This window comes from Ctenopharyngodon idella, chromosome 8, assembly GCF_019924925.1.
Source record: "Ctenopharyngodon idella isolate HZGC_01 chromosome 8, HZGC01, whole genome shotgun sequence".
NCBI classification, from domain to species: Eukaryota; Metazoa; Chordata; class Actinopteri; order Cypriniformes; family Xenocyprididae; genus Ctenopharyngodon; species Ctenopharyngodon idella.
The window spans coordinates 28200398-28222445 of NC_067227.1; the positions used below are offsets into that span (position 1 = coordinate 28200398).

The 22048-nt window shown below is 36.5% G+C and overlaps 1 protein-coding gene across 3 annotated transcripts in view; it reads right to left on the minus strand.

Moving 5' to 3' along the window:
- LOC127517995 (tight junction protein ZO-2) overlaps window positions 1–22048 on the minus strand; it is a 73212-nt gene that overhangs the window by 37645 nt on the left and 13519 nt on the right. The window contains exon 1 of one of the 3 annotated variants that reach the window (XM_051904252.1): window positions 522–1461. The exons of the other annotated variants lie outside the window; for them this stretch is intronic. Coding sequence (XP_051760212.1) covers window positions 522–635 — 114 coding nt within the window. The 5' untranslated portion in view covers window positions 636–1461. Of the gene's footprint in view, window positions 1–521; window positions 1462–22048 lie in introns of those variants that run through there. 3 annotated transcript variants of the gene reach the window in all.

The window sequence follows — 22048 nt, forward strand, 5'->3', positions numbered from 1 at the left end:
CAGTTCTTTGGAACTTTCTATTCATCTAATAATCCTGAAAAAAATGCATCACGGTTTTCAAAAAAATATTAAGCAGTACAACTGTTTTCAACATTAATAATAATAAGAAGAAACATTTCTTGAACAGCAAATCAGGATATTAGAATGATTTCTGAAAGATCATGTGACACTGAAGACTGGAGTAATCACAGGAATAAATTACATCTTAAAATACATTAAAACGGAAACAATTATTTTAAATTGTAATAATATTTCACAATATTACTGTTTTTTATGCACTTGATTTAATAAATGCGGTCTTGTTAAGCAAGACACTTCTTTAAAAAAACATTTTTAAAATCAAACCGACCCCAAACTTTTTAACATATTTTATTTTTATCTGCACCAAATAACACACTTCACTGTTACATTGTAAATAACCCAGTATATTCCTTAAAATGAGATTATGAAAATGAATATTAATCATCAATCAATAAATGAAGACCCCCCCTCCCCAGCTCTATAGTATAATCCAGAAATACCTGTGAACACCCAGTGAACACCCCATTATTTGGTATGACCAGATACGTCACTGCATCAAAATGAGGGTCTACCACATAAGGCAGGAGAGTGTGTATGAAGGATGGGCCTGGCATTTCCACAGCTCACTTGGACGAAAGCATCATTTCTTTATTTTTAAGAATGAGTAATACACATATGAGGACTGAAGCCTATGTAAGCCGATGGCCTTAAACACTGTGAGTGACACCAGAGTCTGTATATCTCTCTTTTTGACACATATAAACAACCAGCCTGATAAACACTCACATACACACACACACACACACACACACACACAGCTCAAGGGTGTGTTTGTTCCACAAAACAGACAGACGTGCTCATCGATATTGATGATTAACAGGAAAGCAGACACAGTTCAACTCAACCTCAACTAAACCATGCCGACACAAGGTTAAACCACTGCGACTTTGACAGTAGGTCCGGTTAAAGCTTCTTAAAATAGTCGGCTTTAATTAAATAAGAAATCTGTTTGGACTAAACAATATCCTAATCTACACCTGATTCTACTTCCATTAAACGTTTCTCCCTTCCATGTCAAGTTGAATCAATTTTATTTAAATAGCGCTTTTCGCAATACACAGTTTCAATGCAGCTTCAGAAATTCATTATGTTAATTCATACAATGCAGGACCGTAACCACCATCGATATTTGATATTTCTTCATGCTGCTCTCCATTACACACCACTGTTAGGATAACAGACAGTATAAAAAGTTACATTTTTAGGCTGGTCTGCCTCTGCTGTCTAACAGCGCTCGTCAATGTCAAAATGATGGCCAATCAGATCAAAGAAGGCGGGGCTTACTATTCACTGAAGGCGAGTATGAATTCCAACACAACGCTTTTAGTTTTTACAGTGAAAGAGTGCGTGTGTGGTAAATATACAGTAAGTAGCTAAACACTGAATATTTAACAACTATTTTACAACTGATATGTTTAACGACCCACAGTAACATACAGTGATGTAAAATACTCAACATTTTTTATGGAATTTCTCTATTTTGAATTGAAAATGTGCTATCATTTAAATGATGTCATTCATAACTGAATGTGATGAGACAATGTTTTTTTTTTTTTTACATTTTTTCACAAAAAAAAAAAAAATGCATATTTTTTAAATAAAATATTATTTGCAAATATTATTTTAAATGGACTACTTCACAACTATAGGCTATATTCAGACCTAGAAATTCTTTTACCGTTCTTATTTATTTTTTATTCATTTTCTTAAGTTTTATTCATTTAGAAGATTAGAGCTGGGCAATAATATAATTTACATTTTGCAACAAATCAAACAGTTGAGATATGCTATATAGTATATATCATCCTATGCAAGTATACTGTATGTATGCAGATATATTTATATATAGTAACATATCCAACTTTATAGAAATAGCTGGGGGATAATACAGGTATATTTTCTGTATTTAATACAGATATATTTTCTTAAAATAAAAAATAAGGCAGATGAGATTTGCTATATAGTATATATAACTTTGTGTGAGTGTACTGTTTATGAATAAAGTTGGATATATATGTATGCAGGTAAAGTATACATCTAACTTTAACGCTGGCTGAAAATATAGTTTACATTTTTCGACAGTTACAGTTTCGACAGCAGTTAAGATTTGGTATATTGTACATATCGCTTAACGTGAGTATACTGTATGTCAAGGGTAAGGTTGGATATCCTTATAGTAGTTGTATAATTTGTTATTTAATTTAAGTTATCAATGCTTTATCTGGTGATATTGTTCCTTTAAAAGAACCAGGGCTGGCCAATCACAGCACGGATCAGGTATGACATCACTTTGACGCTAAAACTAAGGACAAAATGTTTTATGTTTAACTCAAACATGTTTTGGTTTTCATTTTCATTTTCTGCACTTCCCTTTAGCTTTTCCTTACAAACACACACTTCCCCTCATTCTCAGCAGTCCCCGCTGGCGTGCGGCTCTAATTGGAGGATTCTGCCTGCAGATATCTGCCCTCAAACTACTACGGAAGCACACAATTAGTGTGGACATGTGCATTTGTTGGGCTCTCCACAAGCGCTCGGATAGTGCGCTATGCAGCAAATAAAACTAATCCACAGAGATAAAGTAAATAAAGGGCCTGATGCTGATAAGCTAAGACAGCTCTCCTCCTCTCCTCCTGTGCTGGGCTGCTTTCTGTGGGTGGCTAGTGGAGATATTGTTCATAAGACAGTGATGAGAAAGACAGATAGCGAGAGAGCTAAAGATGCTGCATCATTTGAAGGCAGTTCAAGCTACTTTTACAAAGCATTCACCTTCTTGTTCTGGAAAATGATGGACAGTTTCATAGCGAAAAGGAAAATTACAAAGCTGCTCGCATCCTAAATCAAAAGACAGGCCCCGCAAGGGCTTAGCAAACAACAATTATGAGTATTTACTCTTAATCTAGTTTGTCCGACCAAGTTAATGAACAAAAGTGCATTATTAAAGTAACAGTTCTCCACAAAAACAAAAATTCACCCTCATGTTGTTCTAAATGTGTCTTTCTTTCTTCTGCACCAGTTTTGATGTCAATGACAAGAAATATCATTGGTTTTAGGATGATCTTTACTGACATCAAAGCTTATCTGAACTCACACAAATGAGATTTGAGAGCTGTGGAGGTGGGGAAGGTTTTCAGCCAATAAAAATGTACATTTCAGTTTGGTCATATTCAGCCATTGTATGACTTCGGAGGAGTTATTTAGAGAAATTGAATCATATGGGCTGCTATTATAACATTTATAAAGTCATTGTTAGAGTTGGACAGGCCACATCCTTTTAGAGTGCTGCAGGTATGATGTATTTTTGTAGGCCAAAAATGGATATGAGCATGTTAGCACTTCCGGTTCCATCTTCTTGAGTTTTTTTTTATATGTTTTTGGTTTAATGACTGAAATAAGGTCTGTAGCACAAGCTCAAGATATTCTCATGTAAAATACATCGGTAACAACCCCTAGTTATTTAATTAAAGCTTTTTTTTGTCTTGAAAATGGCGGTTGCAAAAAAGTGGCTAAATAGGACTAAAGAGGTTGTTAGGAAAATTAAACGTTATCACGCAAACAGAAAACTCATCTAATAACTCAATATAACCCTTGCGTTTATAACTGCACTCTTGCAAAGTATTCTAACTCAAACTTTAAGGAAAAAGTTTGTGTCTAGTTCATTTTCACAGAGAACGCATTTTTTTGCATTCCACTGCGCTGATTTTCCATTGTTTTTCTATGTAAACTTGCGCTAGACTGACGTTTTTGACTGTTGCGCTCACATCTTTTGCAGCATTTCGTATATGACGCAGTGTTATAAACACGCGGCTCTCAAGTTAAAAGAAGTTCAACTTTTAAAAAAACACACCTCTAGAAAAATAGATTTATAGATCTGTGCCTTTGTTCACAGAGCTGTTCTATAATAATCCAAAAGCCAAAGAGAAAAATCCTATCGGGTTTCTGATGAGGTAACCAGGGTGAAGCTAACTTCCAGTTTGGCCTACGTCATCACTGTACTGCATTGAAAAGAGCGATCAGGATATTCTGCAAAACATTTCAATTTCTACAAAAGAAAGAAAGTAACAGGTTTAGAATGACATGAGGGTCCTTAAAAGCTTCATATACCTGGGTTTCTGTCTAAATGCATTGAAAAACTCCTATTGCACGTTCCAGAAATGTTGAGCCTTGGTTCTCATGCTGCCGACACAGGTTCAAGCCTGATCTCCCTCTTCAAATTAATAAAATAAAATTCCATCTCCATCTGTCCAATAATGCAAATCCAAGCCCAAAAATACAAAAATAAAAATCCTGATTGCTATGCTTAAGACGTCTCCACAGGAAGCTGTCACCCATCTCTCCTGAGAACTAACCTAAAAAACCCTCCAGTCTTACTTAGTAAACTCCTCACAACAAGGTCAAGACTCTCCTCTCTCTCCGGCTCGGCTCAGTCTCAGAGGGACGGGACCCCGTAAGCAGCTTGTGAGGAGGACCCTGCTGTTCCCAATAAGCTGAAATGTGTCTGCAACGCTGTTTCCTGTCGACAGGCCCATCAGCGTGAAGCCGTCCACACCACACAGTCCGGGGTGAGCAGGGGTGCTGGGACAGCATGTAAACTCAACCTGCAAATCGCAGCTAGTCATGTTAACATGTCTGAACAGCCTGTCCACACAAGCAGATACAACAGGTTAGACGTGTGACAAGGAGGAAGAGTATGTGGCGCACACACACACACACACACAAACACACACACTACACCCACATACCCACTAGAGCAGTAAATCGGCCGCCACACTTATCAACAGAAGACAGGAGCAGGAGCAAAAGCAAAGGCATTGTATAATGAAAAAAGACCTCTATATGATAGAGAAGTCCTAATTGATATTTATTAGTGGTCAGCCAATACAGGGTTTTTTAATGGCCAATGCTGATATCTAGAGAGTGGGGTGGTCAATTAGAATACTTATAAAACTTAATGATGACAAATGCAATGTTTATAAAAACTAAAATCAAACCGAGTTATTTTACACAATTCACTGAAAATGTTTACTATCTATTGACAAGGCTATTGGTGGGTTTTTGATACAAGAATGAACAAATACATCTGTAAATCAGCCAAACCGACATGATCAAGATCAGGCTGGTAATATCAAATTGGCTCATTAATTGGCCAGAACAACATATCTGTCTATCAACAATTTTTTGGGCTGCCCCCTAATAGTCGACGAGAAGAGACTTGGTTGACTAAATTTTAGTCAGTTAGTTGCAGAAAAAAAACTCCACAGGAATTGGTGATGTCACGCAGTGACAGATCTTTAACACAGCTGGTCCATGCGGTAAAATGTTGGGCAGAAAATCCAAAGTGTGGGAACATTTCAAGACGGAAAAGAATGACCACAAAAAAGTGACAAGTGACTTCAAACATGACTTATTATTTTAAAAATTTAAGTAGTAGCCTAACGTATAGCCACTTTACATGGCCGCTCACTCTAACGTTAACTTGAACCTAGATAAATGTGCACTAATATTAGCCGCATATCCAAGTCTTTGAGTGGAAGTGAGTGTGTGTAAGCTAAATTAGTATTGGGCTTACTGCAGAACTTGTTTAACTTATACTACGGGGCTGTTGAATGCTTGAATCTGATTGGTTGACCAACGCTCTTTAAGGTCTGCAATTATTTTCAGGGAAACGCACGGCTAAAGTAGTTCTAGGTAGGTCTTGACCGCATTGCAGTTCCATACAACTGCGTTAATAACCATATCAATGATATTAGTCTGCTATCAAGGCTCAAGCCTCTGTTACTAGTTCTGAAATGACGTTTTGGAATTAGCAACGGAGGCTTGGGATGAGATGTGTAAGAAATTAGTCCCACACACAAGAGTCTTTTAAAGACAAAAACTTGACAAATGTCTTGAAATACAATATCGGAACAGTGTCTTGAGGTGTGGTAACCATAGTATAAGCGGAATAATTGACTTTGGGCTGCTGAATTCTTAGAAAATAAGCTCTTAGAATTCTTAGAAAATAGTTTTTAACCACAGATGCGCGATGGCGCTGCGTGTGCTTAGAAACTTATTCTGCTCGCTTCCAATTGCTCACACACACACACACACACACACACGGGCTACAAGGACATTCGCGCGCTTCATTGCACAGGATGCGATGTGAGAAACACGTGCTTTGCTTACTCTTGCAGTGTGTCGTCTCGTCCGCCGGTATTTTCCTTACAAATGCTCTACGAACGCTGCCTCAGTTATGTTGTTATGTCAATTTCAAATGCTGACGCGCGGTTTGTGAAGTGTGCTCGCGCATGCGGGCTGTGCGCGACTCCGTTTAAGTGGTTAAATGTACTTGCATCTCAAAATGCTTTTATGATGCGAAATTAATGTAAACAGTCAGTTATGTCTTAAGGGATCAAACAGACAGGACAAACCACATCTTATATTTCAAAAGAGATCTGCGCATTAGTGTGAATGCAGCTTATTAGATATGATGTCATCATAATAAACAACAGTAAAGCTGAGAAAGAGAAAGATCACGTACAGCTCTTGAAAGGAAAATGTTCAGATACTCTTAAATACTGAAAGCACTCTTTGTTTACTGCTTGTAATTTGTTTTTGTTTTTTTTGTTGTTTTTTTTCCTCCTCTTTATTATTTACTGGCTTTTCCTCAGTTTCACAGACAAGGCTTAAGCCTAGTTCCAGACTAAAATAAATGTTTGAGCTGTTTTAACTGAAGGCAACTTGCACTGACATGTCTTAAAATATATCAGTGCCGTGTTTTGCCTCAAGATGCAGACCAGTAATGTTATTTTCTAAGGCACATTTATAAAAGCTAGTCCTAATTAAACTAAGGTCTAATCCTGGCTTAATCTAAGCCCTGTTTTATATTAGTTTATTTAAAATTCTTAACAGGAAATTGTTTTAAATAAAAATTTTAATGTGTAATTATTTTAAAAAGTACTTATAATTACATTTAAATAATAAAAAAGTTTTATTGATAGACTAATCAATAAGAAAAAAGATCAAGAATCATTTTGAAATCGGACTGTGACTCCCAGAATCGGAATTTAATCAAATCGTGAGAGATTTATTGCTTATCTTTGTTGAATAATACAGAAGATAAAGAGCTTAAAAAATAATCGCATATTAAATCGCAATCACAATATTGGTAAAATTAATCGCAATTAGATTATTTTCCAAAATCGTTCAGCCCTAGTTAACAGTCAACTAGGAAAATCTTCAGTCGGGGGCAGGTGAACGATATAAAAAGACCAACAAGTTCACAAAACATCACAATGCCAATGCACAAAGAATAATACTCCCAGTAATTACACAGCAATTTTACAAACTAGTGCTGGTATAGATAAAATAAAGTATAATATAGTATTTATAAATATCCACTTGGTATGAAAGAAGCCTTTTAACTTAAGCCATTTCAGAGAAAAAGCACACACGCACACACGTACATTTTCTCTGAAATGGCTTAAAAGGATCTTCAGAGTAGATTAAGTAGATTACAATTGCTTAACCCTTAAACAGGCAAGAGTGGAAAATGATCAGCAAAAAATCATTTCATGTCACTTTTTATATCATCTGGACTTAAGTAAAACATATCCAAAGGAATTTTTGAAATATTTGATGTAGTTTGGATTTTATGAGTTGTATCTCCAAGGATACGTTTCCCTATTAGAGTATAAAAAAAGGTGTCTCAAGGTAAACTGGGCTCCCTGTACTGGTCATTGCACCATGGGCGGACATGTTGGCTTTAGGTCAAAGTGACAAAACGAGCACAGAAAACTTTAACCATGTGACCCACGTACTCCAAACAGACTCAACTTTGATGATAACAGAATTTGGATGAAAAATTATTTAGTATGTATCCGGTGGTACACGTTGCCTGTTTAAGGGTTAATGTACCAACTAAAACACATCTATTTAAAAATAATCAAGGCATTTTTTCTAAACTAAATGAATACGAGAAACATTAAATTAGTGTCAAAAGTACCGCGATACCAAGTCAGTACTGAAATTTTAAAAATGTGATGCTTTGAGCGCTGTTGAGCGGATTCGTAAACACCTCTGATTGGCCATTGTGTTCACGCGCTCAACATATATGTCTGTGATTGGCTACAATGATCAACACATGGGAGCATTTGAAAGCACATAGAAGTGTTTGAATTTAAAAGCATTTTGAACGCGGGAGAGTTTGAAAGCAGGACTGGTCCGCTGATAGACGCCTGCTTTCAAACGCTCTGTGTGTATCTGTGTAAGCGCTCAGTAAAGAGCGTCATTGATGTCTATTTACAACATTCTTTTGAAGTGTTGATCATTGTAGCCAATCATAGACAATATATGTTGAGGGTGTGAACACAATGGCCAATCAGAGGTGTTTATGAATCCGCTCAACAGCGCACAAAGCGTCATATTTTTTAAATTTCAGTACCTACTTGGTATCGCCGTTGGTACTTTTGACAGCATTAAATATCTAATTATTTTGCACCAATATAACGATACATAGTAATAAACAGCATAAAGTTTACATATTTTACTAAAACACTTGCCACAAGAAGTAATTAATCATTGAAGTAAAGTTTTGAATTGATTTAAACTGACAGTTTGAACAGATTCACAAATATTAACTTAACTTACAAACTATAATGCCAATTTTGCTAATTAATTTTAAAAGATCTATTAAAACATCTGTCTTAACACTCTCATATTTGCGAGTTGTGAGACAAGGTGGATTTTGAAATTAGTCTAATGGCATTAGTAAACTTGACAAAGAGCACATTTAAATAATTGCAATATTCATAATCCTGCTTAACTTCATTGCTAAACCACTGTGAATATTCAACACATCACCCAGCCCACACACACGCACATCAATTCTCACACACCATTATGCCAGTCACTCTAAAAATACACCTCACACCTGAGGGATACAGAGACCCAAACACCTGCTCCCCTCTGCCTCTCACAGTAATGACCGAAGCAGAAATCCCAGACAGAGAAAGAGTTTAAACAGCACGGCAGATGGATCAACAGAGGCAGTGCAGCCGCTGCCAGCAAAAGCTACGCTATGCGACAGGAGCCAGTGAAGTCCACACACACACACACACACACACACACACACCTGCACCTGCATTACCAGCTCATTATTGCACATGCACGTCAAGTAGGATGCTTCGTTATGTTGCAATTAAACATTCAATCGGCGGTTTAACGTTCCACACGCTTCACAATCATTATCATTCGTTCTCAAAGTTTTATTTCAAAAGTACACAAGCAACATCAACGCCAGAACTTTCCCCAAGAACAAACAAGCCACAAACCCAAACGCTAGGCTAACATACAACACAAAACATCACGATATTCACAACAAAAACTTCACAATCACAAAACACGCCCACTAACGCGATACAAACCAACTCTGTACAAATCAAGCCACGAGATCTCTACTGCGGGATCTAGGAAAGGGGGGTAGAAACAAGACAATCTTCTCTCTAAGGTGGCAGCTGATGGAAGGGTTTATCCCTGGAGGATCAAGCCACCGCGAGCGCCTTTTTTCCCATCCCCACCAGCAGTTTGAGCAGGCATGACGCATGCCTGGGTGAGAAGAAGATGATGAAGCTGTTCCTTAGCTCCTCGGACTCCCCCCGCACCTCGATTCGCGCCCCTCCGCGCCGCCTCCATCTCTGGGCTCTCTGCAGGCGCACGCAGCAACCAAAGGGGAGCCAGTTCACACTCATCTCTCCCCATGGCCACCCGACCTCCAATCTAATTAAGCTCTGAGGCGGAGAAGATTAGGCACCCGGAGAGAGAGGGAGAGAGAGAGAGGGACTATAAATAAGACTCACGGAGCCACGGCGAGTCCTGAACGACTGCACGGCGCGTGCCCACTTTCGGCACAGCACCGTTTTCATGTCTGCGCTCGCTCTCTCTCTTTCTCTCGCTACGATTCTGCCGGCTCCTCTTCTTATGTAATCCTAATACACAACTGGCCTAAATTTACACACACACACACACACACACACACACACACACACACACACACACAGATCAATACCTACATATTTAGGTATACAGATGGAGTGAGTACAATATTAGCATATACACACACACATTCACTCCTAAGAAATCCTAAGAGACTGCAGCGGTCCGCAGGACAACAGTGTTCACTTTAATATTTCAACATTGCGCACTGCTGGAAACTTTGCAACGTTTTTTTTTTTTTTTTTTTTTTTTTAAAGCTTTACCTTCTACTTGCATTTGCATTCTTAGCATGTAAGTCTTTATGCTATCTATTAGTAAAGGTAAAATTATTATACATGATATTATTAATATAACAGTTTCTACTCCAATTCAGTGTTAAAATATAAACAACTTAAAAATGAAAATCTTCGACAACGAATGTCATTATCGATTAGTCGCGTCTGCCCACCGTGCATGGAAAACTTCTGCCAGTCGCGTCAAATTACGGCACTGAATAACGCATTTCTATGGACAAAATGCATCTAAAAATAGTGGAGGAAACAGAGTGAGCTGCAGTGGGAAAGGTACATGATCCAAGCTGCCCAAAACATGAGAATTCTTTATTTTAAGCTTCAAGCTAATGCATTAGCGTAATGTTTAACATGGCTTGCCCAGTCAGGCGCCTTGACAAATGCGTGTGCTCTTTAATGTTTCCTCATCGCAAAACTTTTGTTTTATGGTTATATCCTTATCTGTAAGTGTTACAAATTCACACAAGTATTTCCATTTTGCATGAAGGCTCGTCCTGACAGTCTGCGTTAACTTCAAACTTTACTGAATGAGAGCCGGCGCAGGCATGCGCATCAAACAGACGGGCTGCATTAGAGAGGAAGACTCAGGAATTCAGCGCAAAAATATTCATTTTGCTGAAATATCTGTTGTTGGACGTTAAATTTAGGTTTAAAAGTCAACATGTAATTCATGTATTTTATGAGAGTGGTAACTGTAAATGGATAACAGCGTGTAATTGAATATAAATATTAGATGTTTCTTACATTTACAGGATAAAGAAATCACAGTAACTATAGTGTCATTATAGTAACTCTTATCTGTAAACACTAAGTTTTTGTTTTTTCTTTATTATTATCTTTATTTTTAATGGAGGGATTTAAACGTTTTGCTTTACAGCTCTTTTGCAAATAGCATAGATATAGATGTATTCACTGTTTTCATAGCATTCAGTTGGCACGTTTGTTTGAAAGACAGCATTGGACAGGATGTGGAATAGTGCGTTTTGTCAGTAAAGTAAAATAAAATAGAACATTGGTCTTTTTATTCGATAATCAGCCAACTAATCGATTATCAAAATAATCATTAGTTGCAGCCCTAATAAACATTTAAACTGTAATGGAAACTTGTTTTCATGCAGATAATATTTAAACATACATGAAACAATGAAGACAACAGGTCAAGTAAAAATATAATGAATATGAAAAGTGCATATAGCAAAATGCTCCTTCTCTTCAGATTGTCAGAATCTGAAAGTCCAGACTTTGTTTCATATCAAAAGTAACAAAGCACAAAGCTTATTTCAATTATTGAATGGGAGGTGCGATACAAATAATGTTTATTGAAGTTTGTTTATGCATCTCTTGAGAACAGTATAGACTAAAAGTGACATTTAAACATGTTTCGGCCAAAACCGAAGATTCATTTTTGGACAAATATTTTCAGTTGCTGAAATGTTAGTGCATCACTACTATTTATGTCTCAGAACAAATTATGGCTTATTGCATTTAGATCAGGATAAAATGGGATACAAACCCGAAACCCCTCACAAATTTATGTTGCGACACTGTAAAACTATTGATTATTCCTTCTTACACCATGATACATTTCAAGAAGCAGCACTTTCTCGGTTACTGATTTAAGCACCTATGGACAGCAAAACGAGACTGACTAAATGAGGAAATGGTGGAAAGTAACGCTCTCTGATCTGATCTCATCCCTGCATTCTCTTGATGATGTCACTCAAATCCGACAGAAATGAACTTCTATGGCTGGGTTTGTAAATATAATGTGTCATGTGAGTAACACAGCATGATGGGAATTTCAGGTAAGACAATAAAAGATCATGAACCAGGCACTCTTGACATGGTCTCTGTTAGCGGTGAAAAGAAGATTAGAGAGTTTTACGGCCACTAACAATCTCCTGCTGTCAGAGTCCATACTAGCACGACCCCTAAAGATGATAATGACAGCAGCTAAAACACACACTCTAACATGCTTGACCTGGCCAAGAAGATGTTAATTTCACCTCTCTCAAACAGATTCAGAAGACCGCACATATTTGCTGTACTATTTAAATATACAGGCCAAGACATTTTCACATCAGACACAGATAATTAATGATTATGAATTCAGATGTTACTTCAAAAATTCGATAAATTTTATGTACATATACATTTATGATGCACATTACCTTTCAAAGGTTTGGGGTTGGTAAGGTTTTTTTTAATGTTTTGAATGTCTTCTATGCTCACAAAGGCTGCATTTATTTGATTAAAAATACAGTAAACATTAATATTGTAAAATATTATTACAATTTAAAATAACTGTCTTCTATTTGAATATATTTTAAAATGTAATTTATTCCTGTGATCAAAGCTGAATTTTCAGCATCATTCTCCAGTCTTCAGTGTCACATGATCCTTCAGAAATCATTGGTGCTCAAGAAACATTTCTTATTTTTATCAATGTTGAAAAAAGTTGTGCTTAATATTTTTGTGGAAACCGTGATAATGTTTTTTAGGAGTGTTAAGTTCAAAAGAACAGTTTTCATTTGAAAAGAGGAATCTTTTGTAACATTATAAATCTCTTTACTGTAACTTTTGATCAATTTAATGCGTCCTTGCGAAATTAAAGTATTTCTTTAAAAAGAAAAACTTTACTGACCCCATCTGATCACATACATAATATTTAATGATTTTAAAAAAAAGTTATTCAGCCAGCAACAGATTTTTTTTTTTTTTTTTTTTTTTAAATCAATTACAATACTGTAACCTTTATTCATTTGCAACTTGCACACAGTTTTTTTTTTAAAAAGAGCACTGGGCCAGATGTGAAATATCTGATTAATTGAAGGAATAATCAACAGATTAATCAATGAAGATCAAATTAGTTGTTAGCTGAAGCCTTACATATTATAAACTTACATTTACATTCATGCATCTGGCAGACACTTTGATCTGAAGCAACTAACACTGAACACTATGCGTTCATTTATTTCTTAAGAACCAAACCCATAACCTTGACGTTGCTAGCACCACAGAAATGTGGTCATTTATTACAATAACAGCAACATTGTGTAATCAAGCAAGCTGCTCTATGACAAACATGATACAAGTGGTTCATTTGTATTATCAGCACTGACACTAACATGTGACCAAAAAGCAAAAAGGCCTTGACATCATTCCGATGAGAAAACAATGAATCCCCAACACAGGACACTTACTGGAGCACAGTCACTCTTTTCTCAGAACACTGGGGTGTAAAAATAGAGTAAGCAAGTGCTCACACTTCTAGAGAAAGCAGCACAAACTGATGCTCTTTGTTTGCTCCACTGGACAGGCAGTACTCCAAAATAAAGCACTAACTGTCCCAGAGAACAACTCCAACAATGGATGGAAAAAGAAAGTCTTTGTAATCTAGATTCTTAGACAACCTACTCTGTGGAGTGACGCTGAAAATGTAATAAAGAAATCATACAGTTTGGCTTTTGGAAGAATAAATACTTATATAAAAAGAAATACTTACAACTGACACTCCAAATATGAAATATGGTTTGTTAGCACAAGTCACCATGAAATCAAAATGGACAGTTCTTATTTTTTATTGAATATTGTGGTATTTATTATATATGATTTATCTGTTTTTTTAATTCATGTGCCCTCATAATCCTTTATCAAAATAACTTCCCCCTCCCTCTTGCAGCAACATCTCTTTTCTGATGAGGTTTTTTCAGCATGAGGGCAGGACGACCCGTCACTCACATGAAGTCACAGCATTAGTAAACAACAGTTTTTCTTGTTAGAGAAGCAGTTGACTCAGATATATGTCAGAACAGGGAAGAAAAGGCTATCACAGCTTCCATTTCATGCTGACTTTAAGTAGTAGAATAAAACACTTCCTCTTTGTGATGTAGCCTAATGTTCATTTATGTTATCAACCCGTTTTACTTCCATAATGTGGAGTATTTCTGTGAAACAGAAATATTCAAAGAGAAAAAAGGAAAATTTTCAGCAAACAGTTTGCTTTGTACCTTCACTTTAACAGCATTAAAGAGGGCAGATGTTATCATTCAACTGAACTGTGTATATTCATTTTAAACACATTCATCCATGCAATAAATGCAAGTCCCTCAATGTCAGCGGTTTTACAGCGTATTTAATTCAACTGCTCAGTGCTCAGGTAATGTTAATGGTATGACCCATTTCAGGGTTATGGTATAAACAATATAAAATCAGTCTGAGCTAGAAATGCATCTTCATATTTACAGGTAAAGCTTACTTTCTTTGACCCCCACAACATCTTGTTTTGATGTCCTTCAGGGGGATTGTCATTTTAACTTTAAAATGGTAAGCAATCAGTTGTTTTTTGTTTTATAATGTAATGTATATTTTTAACCCTTTTTTTACACATAGTGTATAGCATAGCCTACGTAGATACATTCACTATATTTGTTTTCATAGCCTTTATATTACACATTGTTTGGAGGACAACATTGGGCAGGATGTGGAATATTTTTTTTAAATAATGGATTAAAGGTGCAATATGTAAAATTTTCTGTCCGCTAGAGGCCCATTCAAAACAAAGGCGTAGCTTGATGACGCCAAGTTTGAGTGCGGAATCTTGGGACATGTGGTCTTCACCTCACAGCCGGTGGAAAATAATCGGGATAAGACTCGGGCAAAAATCATGTTCATGGATGCGATTATTAACGTTACTGTAGTACGAAGCAGAGCAGGGCCGAGTGTTGTGGGAGCTAAACGAGGCCGCTAGAGCGATTGCGCAACACACGCTGCGAGCAGCGAAACTTTTATTATGCCACAGTCGCCAGCGCTGCTTCCGCTTTTCTGGTCATGAGTATGAGGTAACAGCTCTGTTTATTATATTAGATACATGTTGAAAATGATGTTAAAACGTTACTCTGTGCGTTCGCTCGGTGGCTGCTGTGATACACTTGTTTGAGACACACTGCAGTAAGCTAGATCGATTTTAGAATATCACATTAAATGCTGGATGGCTTGTGTTGATAAATGGCATGCAATTAATTTTAAAACGTATTGTATGATGGAGAAAATGCTGTATTACTGTTACTAAAAATAAAGCTGCATCTGATTATGCTATGTTAGCTACTTCACAAAATAGTGTTTTTCTCTGAGGCATGGTAAAGCATGGTACTCGCAAAAAATCAAGAAAATTAGATTTAAACAATAAGACTAAACGTGTTGAGCTATATAACAACAATTGGTTTTCTGTCTATAAATATATCAAAACAGTTGTTCCCTTGTCTATTAAAACATGAAATATGTTAATGCGTCTTTGGTGTTTCCATGGTTTCTACAAAATAAAACCGTAAACCGAGGGTAACGCGGGTATGACGCAATTGACAGGCGACTCCTCACACGTCCCGGAGCCTTGGTTAAAATTGCAAGATTTACAAATAGTTGGAAACATTTGGGATATTGTAAGTACTCAAGTGAACAAAATATATAACACTGGCCTAGTGGTTTTTGGATATTTTACTGCAAAATTACATATTGCACCTTTAAATGTAATTAATTTTTTAAATTTAAAATATACATTTTTAAGAATTTTTCATCCGATTAAATAATCAACAGATTAATCAATTATCAAAATAACCGTTAGTTGCAGTACTATTTCAGTGATACAGTGGTAAAAAAACAAACAAAAAAAAAACCAGCACCTTTAAGTGCAGATAAATCATTGTGTGATGGAAATGGCCGCAAATGCCCTTCACATTTGTACAGTGCAATTTAATATAAATGTATTTTCGACACCACACACAGTCCTCTTTGCATATACCATGACTTATAACAAGCTCAGAGAAATAACCTGCGTTCCTCTGTGAATTCAGAGTACTTCGGCTAGAGCTGTGAGCAGACTATTAGCACATGATTAAGAGTCTCCTTGAAATTCACTGTCACTTTCCATATGGTTCCTCCTGTAATAAAACATTTCCCCCTTTCTGCACGTTTCCTTAAATAAAAGACATTTCCTATTTTAGCACCTAACAGCCCATAAAGAATTATGAAACTGTACAATTAATGCTTAAAACAGTTATAGTACAGTGTGATAAATGTAACAGCATTAATCTAGAGGGGAAAAAAAACATCTAGTTTAAAATCATACACTTCTGTTTAAAAGTTTGGAATCGATTTTATTTCTTGAAAAAAATTATTTAGCAAGGATGCATTAAATTGATCAAAGGAGACAGTAAAGACAGTTATAATGTAACACAAGATTTCTATATTCAAATAAATGCTGTTCTTTTGAACTTTCTATTCTATTAAAGAATCCTGAAAAAAAAAACTTTTTTTTCACAAAATATTAAGCAACACGACTGTTTTCAACATTGCTAATAATAAGAAATGTTTCTTGAGAATCAAATCAGCATATTAGAATGATTTCTGAATGATCATGTGACACTGAAGACTGGAGTAATGATGCTGAAAATTCAGCTTTGCATCAAATAAATAACATTATAAAATACACTGAAATAGAAAACCATCATTTTAAATTGTAATAATATGTTTGAATATTACTGCTGTTTTTACTGCAATTTTGATCAAATAAATGCAGCCTTGGTGAGAATAAGAGACTTCTTTCAAAAACATTTAAAAATCTTTTCGACTCCAAACTAATAGAAGGGCTTTTTTATTTACTTTAATAATGCATGTTCCTGATCTTAGTATGCACGATTTATATATGCACATTATTGAAAATTTATTTACTTGCTCTGCTTCTGAAACAATTTTGTCAGCCGACATCATATGATCCTACTTCCCTCCTATGCACTATGTCCTGATCGGTTGACATAAAGTGAATCAGCACTGTTCTCAGAAACTAACGCATTAAATCTACGCTCCACTGCCATGTTCATGTCTTATTAAAAGTTGTCTCTAACCACTCTAAAATATTCAACAGTCAGAAAGTATGGAAAAGTGTCAGCAAAAGAACATGGATACCAAAGCTTAAAAATAGATAGAAAAACAGGCCTAATACTTTGGCATGTTCTTAGGAAACACTTCAGAAAGTCGAGATCCATAGTGACACTTCTATTAGACAATAAATCAAGATCAAAGCACAGAAAAAAAAGCACATTACCCAAGTCCACATCCACTTTCCGTGTCCTAAATCAGATGACCCTGTTCTGTTCCGACTCATTTAAAGCGCCGTTTCATCTTCAAAGAGAAACAAATCAAGCCGTTTTTCCTCCATCACCAACTAGTGAGTGAAACTAAACCATGCCCAACTTTTACCATCCGGTTATGAGGCTTTAACTGCAACTGTGTCAACTACATCTAATTGATGATCGTAAAGAGGGTCAGCGTGCATCTCAGACGGGGATCCGGTGTTCTGTAGTAGGGCAAGAGAAGGCTGGCACATCTAATCCGTGGTGTGGGATAAATCTTTATTTGGATGTGTGGATGGACCAGGCTCATCTGTATATCACACTGAATTTTTTCAAGCAGCAGGAAAGGCTGACATTGAGGGGTGTCAGTCATAAAAACACGTCCAAACGGCTACGAGAGATGAGACAAATTCTTCTAGCGCCACTCCTTCCGCTAATAATACGACAGCTACCGATGCCATCCCAGCTTCCGTGTCATTACCGAAGGGATGACACCTCACTTAACTGAGTCCACTTCTGCTATGTGAAGTAAACGATACCCTGAACAGGTTTCTGGCATTGGATGTTGAAACGTTATACACACACACACACACACACACACACACACACACACAGACTAAGCATCTCAGAATAGCAACACCACTATAACCGATAATTGCCTACTATGCAGCCAGAGGCATGTTAAATGGCGAGAGAGACGGTCATTGAAGAAAAATCATGTAAAAGAGGGCCTTATGAAATATATTTTTACCCAAATTCTATTTTTTCTTCATTCGTTCTAATTTTAGTAATCAAAAACATGTCTAATTAATTGAAAAAATTAGATTTTCTTTAAAAACCTACTTTTTCAAACTCCTTCTAGACCGTTTGCTGATTTTCACCAAAATCAAATCGTATCATCATCAGACCATGACGGCAAAAAGTTATGGATTTTGTGTCGATAGACGAAACCGTTTTTGTATACCGCATCAACAAAGTTGATTGCATGACGCCAAAACGACTCTGAGGCTGTATCTCTGCAATGCTTTGGCATATTGACACCAAACTTTGCACATGTCATTGTCACCTTACTCTGACCACACCACATCAGTTTGGTCACAGGGCCACCTACTGGTCGAAAGTGATAAACTATTAAATCATATTACCAGTGAATGTATTTATAATTTTTCAGCCATTTTGCCTAAAATCATCTTAATATGTCGTTAATTTCTCATTGTTGCAGTTGGTCTGATGCTCCCAGCCATGTTGGTATGACTCAGGGCTCGTTCAAACAGAACACGTCTAAAATCGTGAGACAAAGCTGTCTAGCGCGTTTACAATGGAAAACAATGGAAAAGTAGCGCATCGGAATAGAAAAACGTGTTCTGTGTGAACAGCCTCTTATTGTGCCTTCTTTGCGCCCGGGCCCCTTAATTGCTGCTTGCAGCTATATTTATTATTATTATTACATTGAGAAGTACATTCTACTGTACAATAGTAATATATTTCAGTCACAGTTTTTAAAAGTTAAACCAACTTTTATTTTGATGGGTTGTAATGAAGACCTTTGAGTTTCTGTGTATATGATATGAGAAATATTTTTTTTCACAAGAAACGGTGAAATATAGTGAAATGGCAGATACTGAGCGTCACGCGTACTTGAATATGTTGTAGATGAAACTGCCCCACTCATTTGTAGAACATGTGGACTTCATATTCTTTTTGCAATCTTCTCAGACACTAGTCCATATCCCGTTCTGAATAAGTGTACAGCACTACTTTTGATTTGTTCCCCTAAAATTTGCCAAATTGACCGTTTGCAAAGACCCGCCCCCTTTAGTTACTGTTGCTATGTCCGACAAGCCATGTCGCTCTCACGCCACACATCATGTTCTCACGCAGTGAAAAATACATCACGGAGCAAAGAGGACACTGACAACGCGTCGACAGACAAGACAGAGAAGGTTACTTTCGAAATAAAGCAAACTCTCAAATTTCGAATATTGTAATTTTTAAAGAAATTTAAACAATAAATACCATTTTGTGGCGTGAAAGATCGCTGTAGCTCCTCAGTTCAAGCGGCTCGTGAACAGATCATCTCTTCCTACTAGTTAATTTAGAGCATCAAATAAACATTAAAGAACATCAGAAAGTATGTTGTTTCAACCGCGGAAAGACGTCAATACACACCATTTTTCAGGTTCAAGTCCACCGATGTAATCTACTAACTCCCGACTGCCTTGTCGGACATAACGGCGGATTCGGCGTTATGATTGGTTAGATCACCTGTCAATCAAACTCCCTGCGAAGGGTCAATTCCATGACATTCCGCATTATACAGTAAATTCCATTTTTATGATTGGATTCCGCGATTCTGTCCACTTTTTACGCATTGCGTAAATCATAGGGCTCTAGTAAAATGCAAATCAGCCCATGAAGGGGGAGCTCCTCCTGGCCGTTTATCAGTCATGTCCTCATGTAGCTCATCTGAATCAGGCTAGAGCTTCTGAGCAGAAGTGTTACAGCGAAGACTGGAAACTGGGCCGAACGCCTATCGTGAGTGTGTTTGTTATCTCTGGTTGCTATCCTCATGCTGTGTCCTGCAGGGTGCTGGTATGAATGTGAAAGGCCAAAATTGAAATTTAGAAGTTTAAAAGTGTTTCATTTAATACGTTACAGGGTACAGATGTGCTTGTACATCCAACGATCAGTCTTGAGGGTTATTCTGAGGTCAACGTATTCTGTTTTCTGTGAATCATAACAGTGTGTGTCAATCTCTGTTTGAAATAGAGTTTGTCAATATTACACTGATCAACAATGACAATCACAACTGCACAGTTTGTTCTATGTGGCTGCCAATTTATTAAGATCAGTGTTTCTCGAATGGTCTCAACTGGTGGGTACCATGGCCAAATCAGTTGAGAACCACTGATTGAGACAATGTTTTAAAAAATTGATAGAGTATGTGTTATTTTAGAGTCACAGTTGAAGGATGTAAGGATAATGAAAAAATGAATTACAAAATTATATGAACATTATTAGAATGAATAGTTATCTACATGTAGGTATCCTTCGAGTATTTCTTAATAAAATAAACACTGCCTCAAGCTAGTCAAGCAATTATTTAAGACAAGCAAACAGAGCACACATGCAAATAGTCAGATCAGAAATTGAAATAATTAATAAAAAACTATATATACATATTTAAAAAAAACAACAACTAATAATAATAAATATGACAAAAACACACAATAAAATTAACAAAACTTTAAAAATAAAATGAAGACTGAAAATATCAAAATAAAGACTATTTCAAAATGTGAATAAAAACTATACTATAAACTCTATGTATAAAATATTAATAAAAACTATAATCTCCATACTATAATGTATACAATATTAATGACAACTATACTATAATCAGACAGCATGTGGGAAGAGCCATTGTCAGGGGGGACAAGCAGGAATGTTGTCCCAAGCCTTGTAATGAGGGGCCTCACTAAATCCTGACCTAATAATTACAAAAAAGTCCCAGCCTAATAATTGGTCTCAGGGGACTAGTTTTGTCATTGTTAACTAAAACCAAATCTAATAAAAATCTTTTGCGCTATTTGAAACAAAGCTGATATAGAATAAAATATAAATATTAGATGAAAGCCTAAACTTTCAACAACAACAAAAAAAAAACTTTATGATTAGAAATGTGTTAGAAAATTAGAAATGTTTCCTTGTCAACTAACTGAAAATAATATTAAGCTGAAATACTAAATTTACTACAACTAAATTTGAAATAAAAATATATTTAAAAAAAATGAATAAATAAATAAACATGACAAAAACACATAGGCCTGGTTTCACAGCCTAAGCCAGGATTAGGCCTTAGTTCAATTAGGGCATCTAAGTAGCTTTTATGAACGTGCCCTAGAAAAAAAACATACTGGTGTGCATCTTGAGACAAAACAATGACACTGACATATTTTAAGCTATGTCAGCGCAAGTTGCTTTCAGTTAAAACGACTCAAACATGCATTTTAATCTAGGCCTTGTCTGTGAAACTTGTCAAAGAAATTCCTACAACTTGAAGGAGAATTTTCATTTTTGGGTGAACTATGCCTTTAACTTTGCTTAATTATATGCATGCACAACGCATCTTTTCACAAGAGGCATCAGCACATGAGCGATGAACTTCATAGAAACAGAGATGGACAGGAGGAATGAGGCTGATGGAGTGCTGATATTTTTAGGGCAGGTCAGGGTTACGGTGAAGGCTGCTGGTGACACAAACACAGTGACCCTGGATGCCAAATATCCAAAACCCACAAACATCACAACCATTCCGATACTGAAGAACACGCTGTAAGGAGATCTGAAGGTCACCGTGTCGTCTTCTACAAGGGTTTCCAACCTCGCTGCGGAGTCTCGAGCCTTATATAGAGCATTCCTACTGTGCAATCTGACGCTACTCACTAAAATTTTCAAAAGAAAATATCTGGACAAGTGCGGAGCGAGGCGCCAGTTATTCTGCCACAGTGATTTTGGAAAGAGGTGGCGTCAATCCAAGATAGCGGCATGTTTCCCAGCGTGAGATTGGAAGGTTCA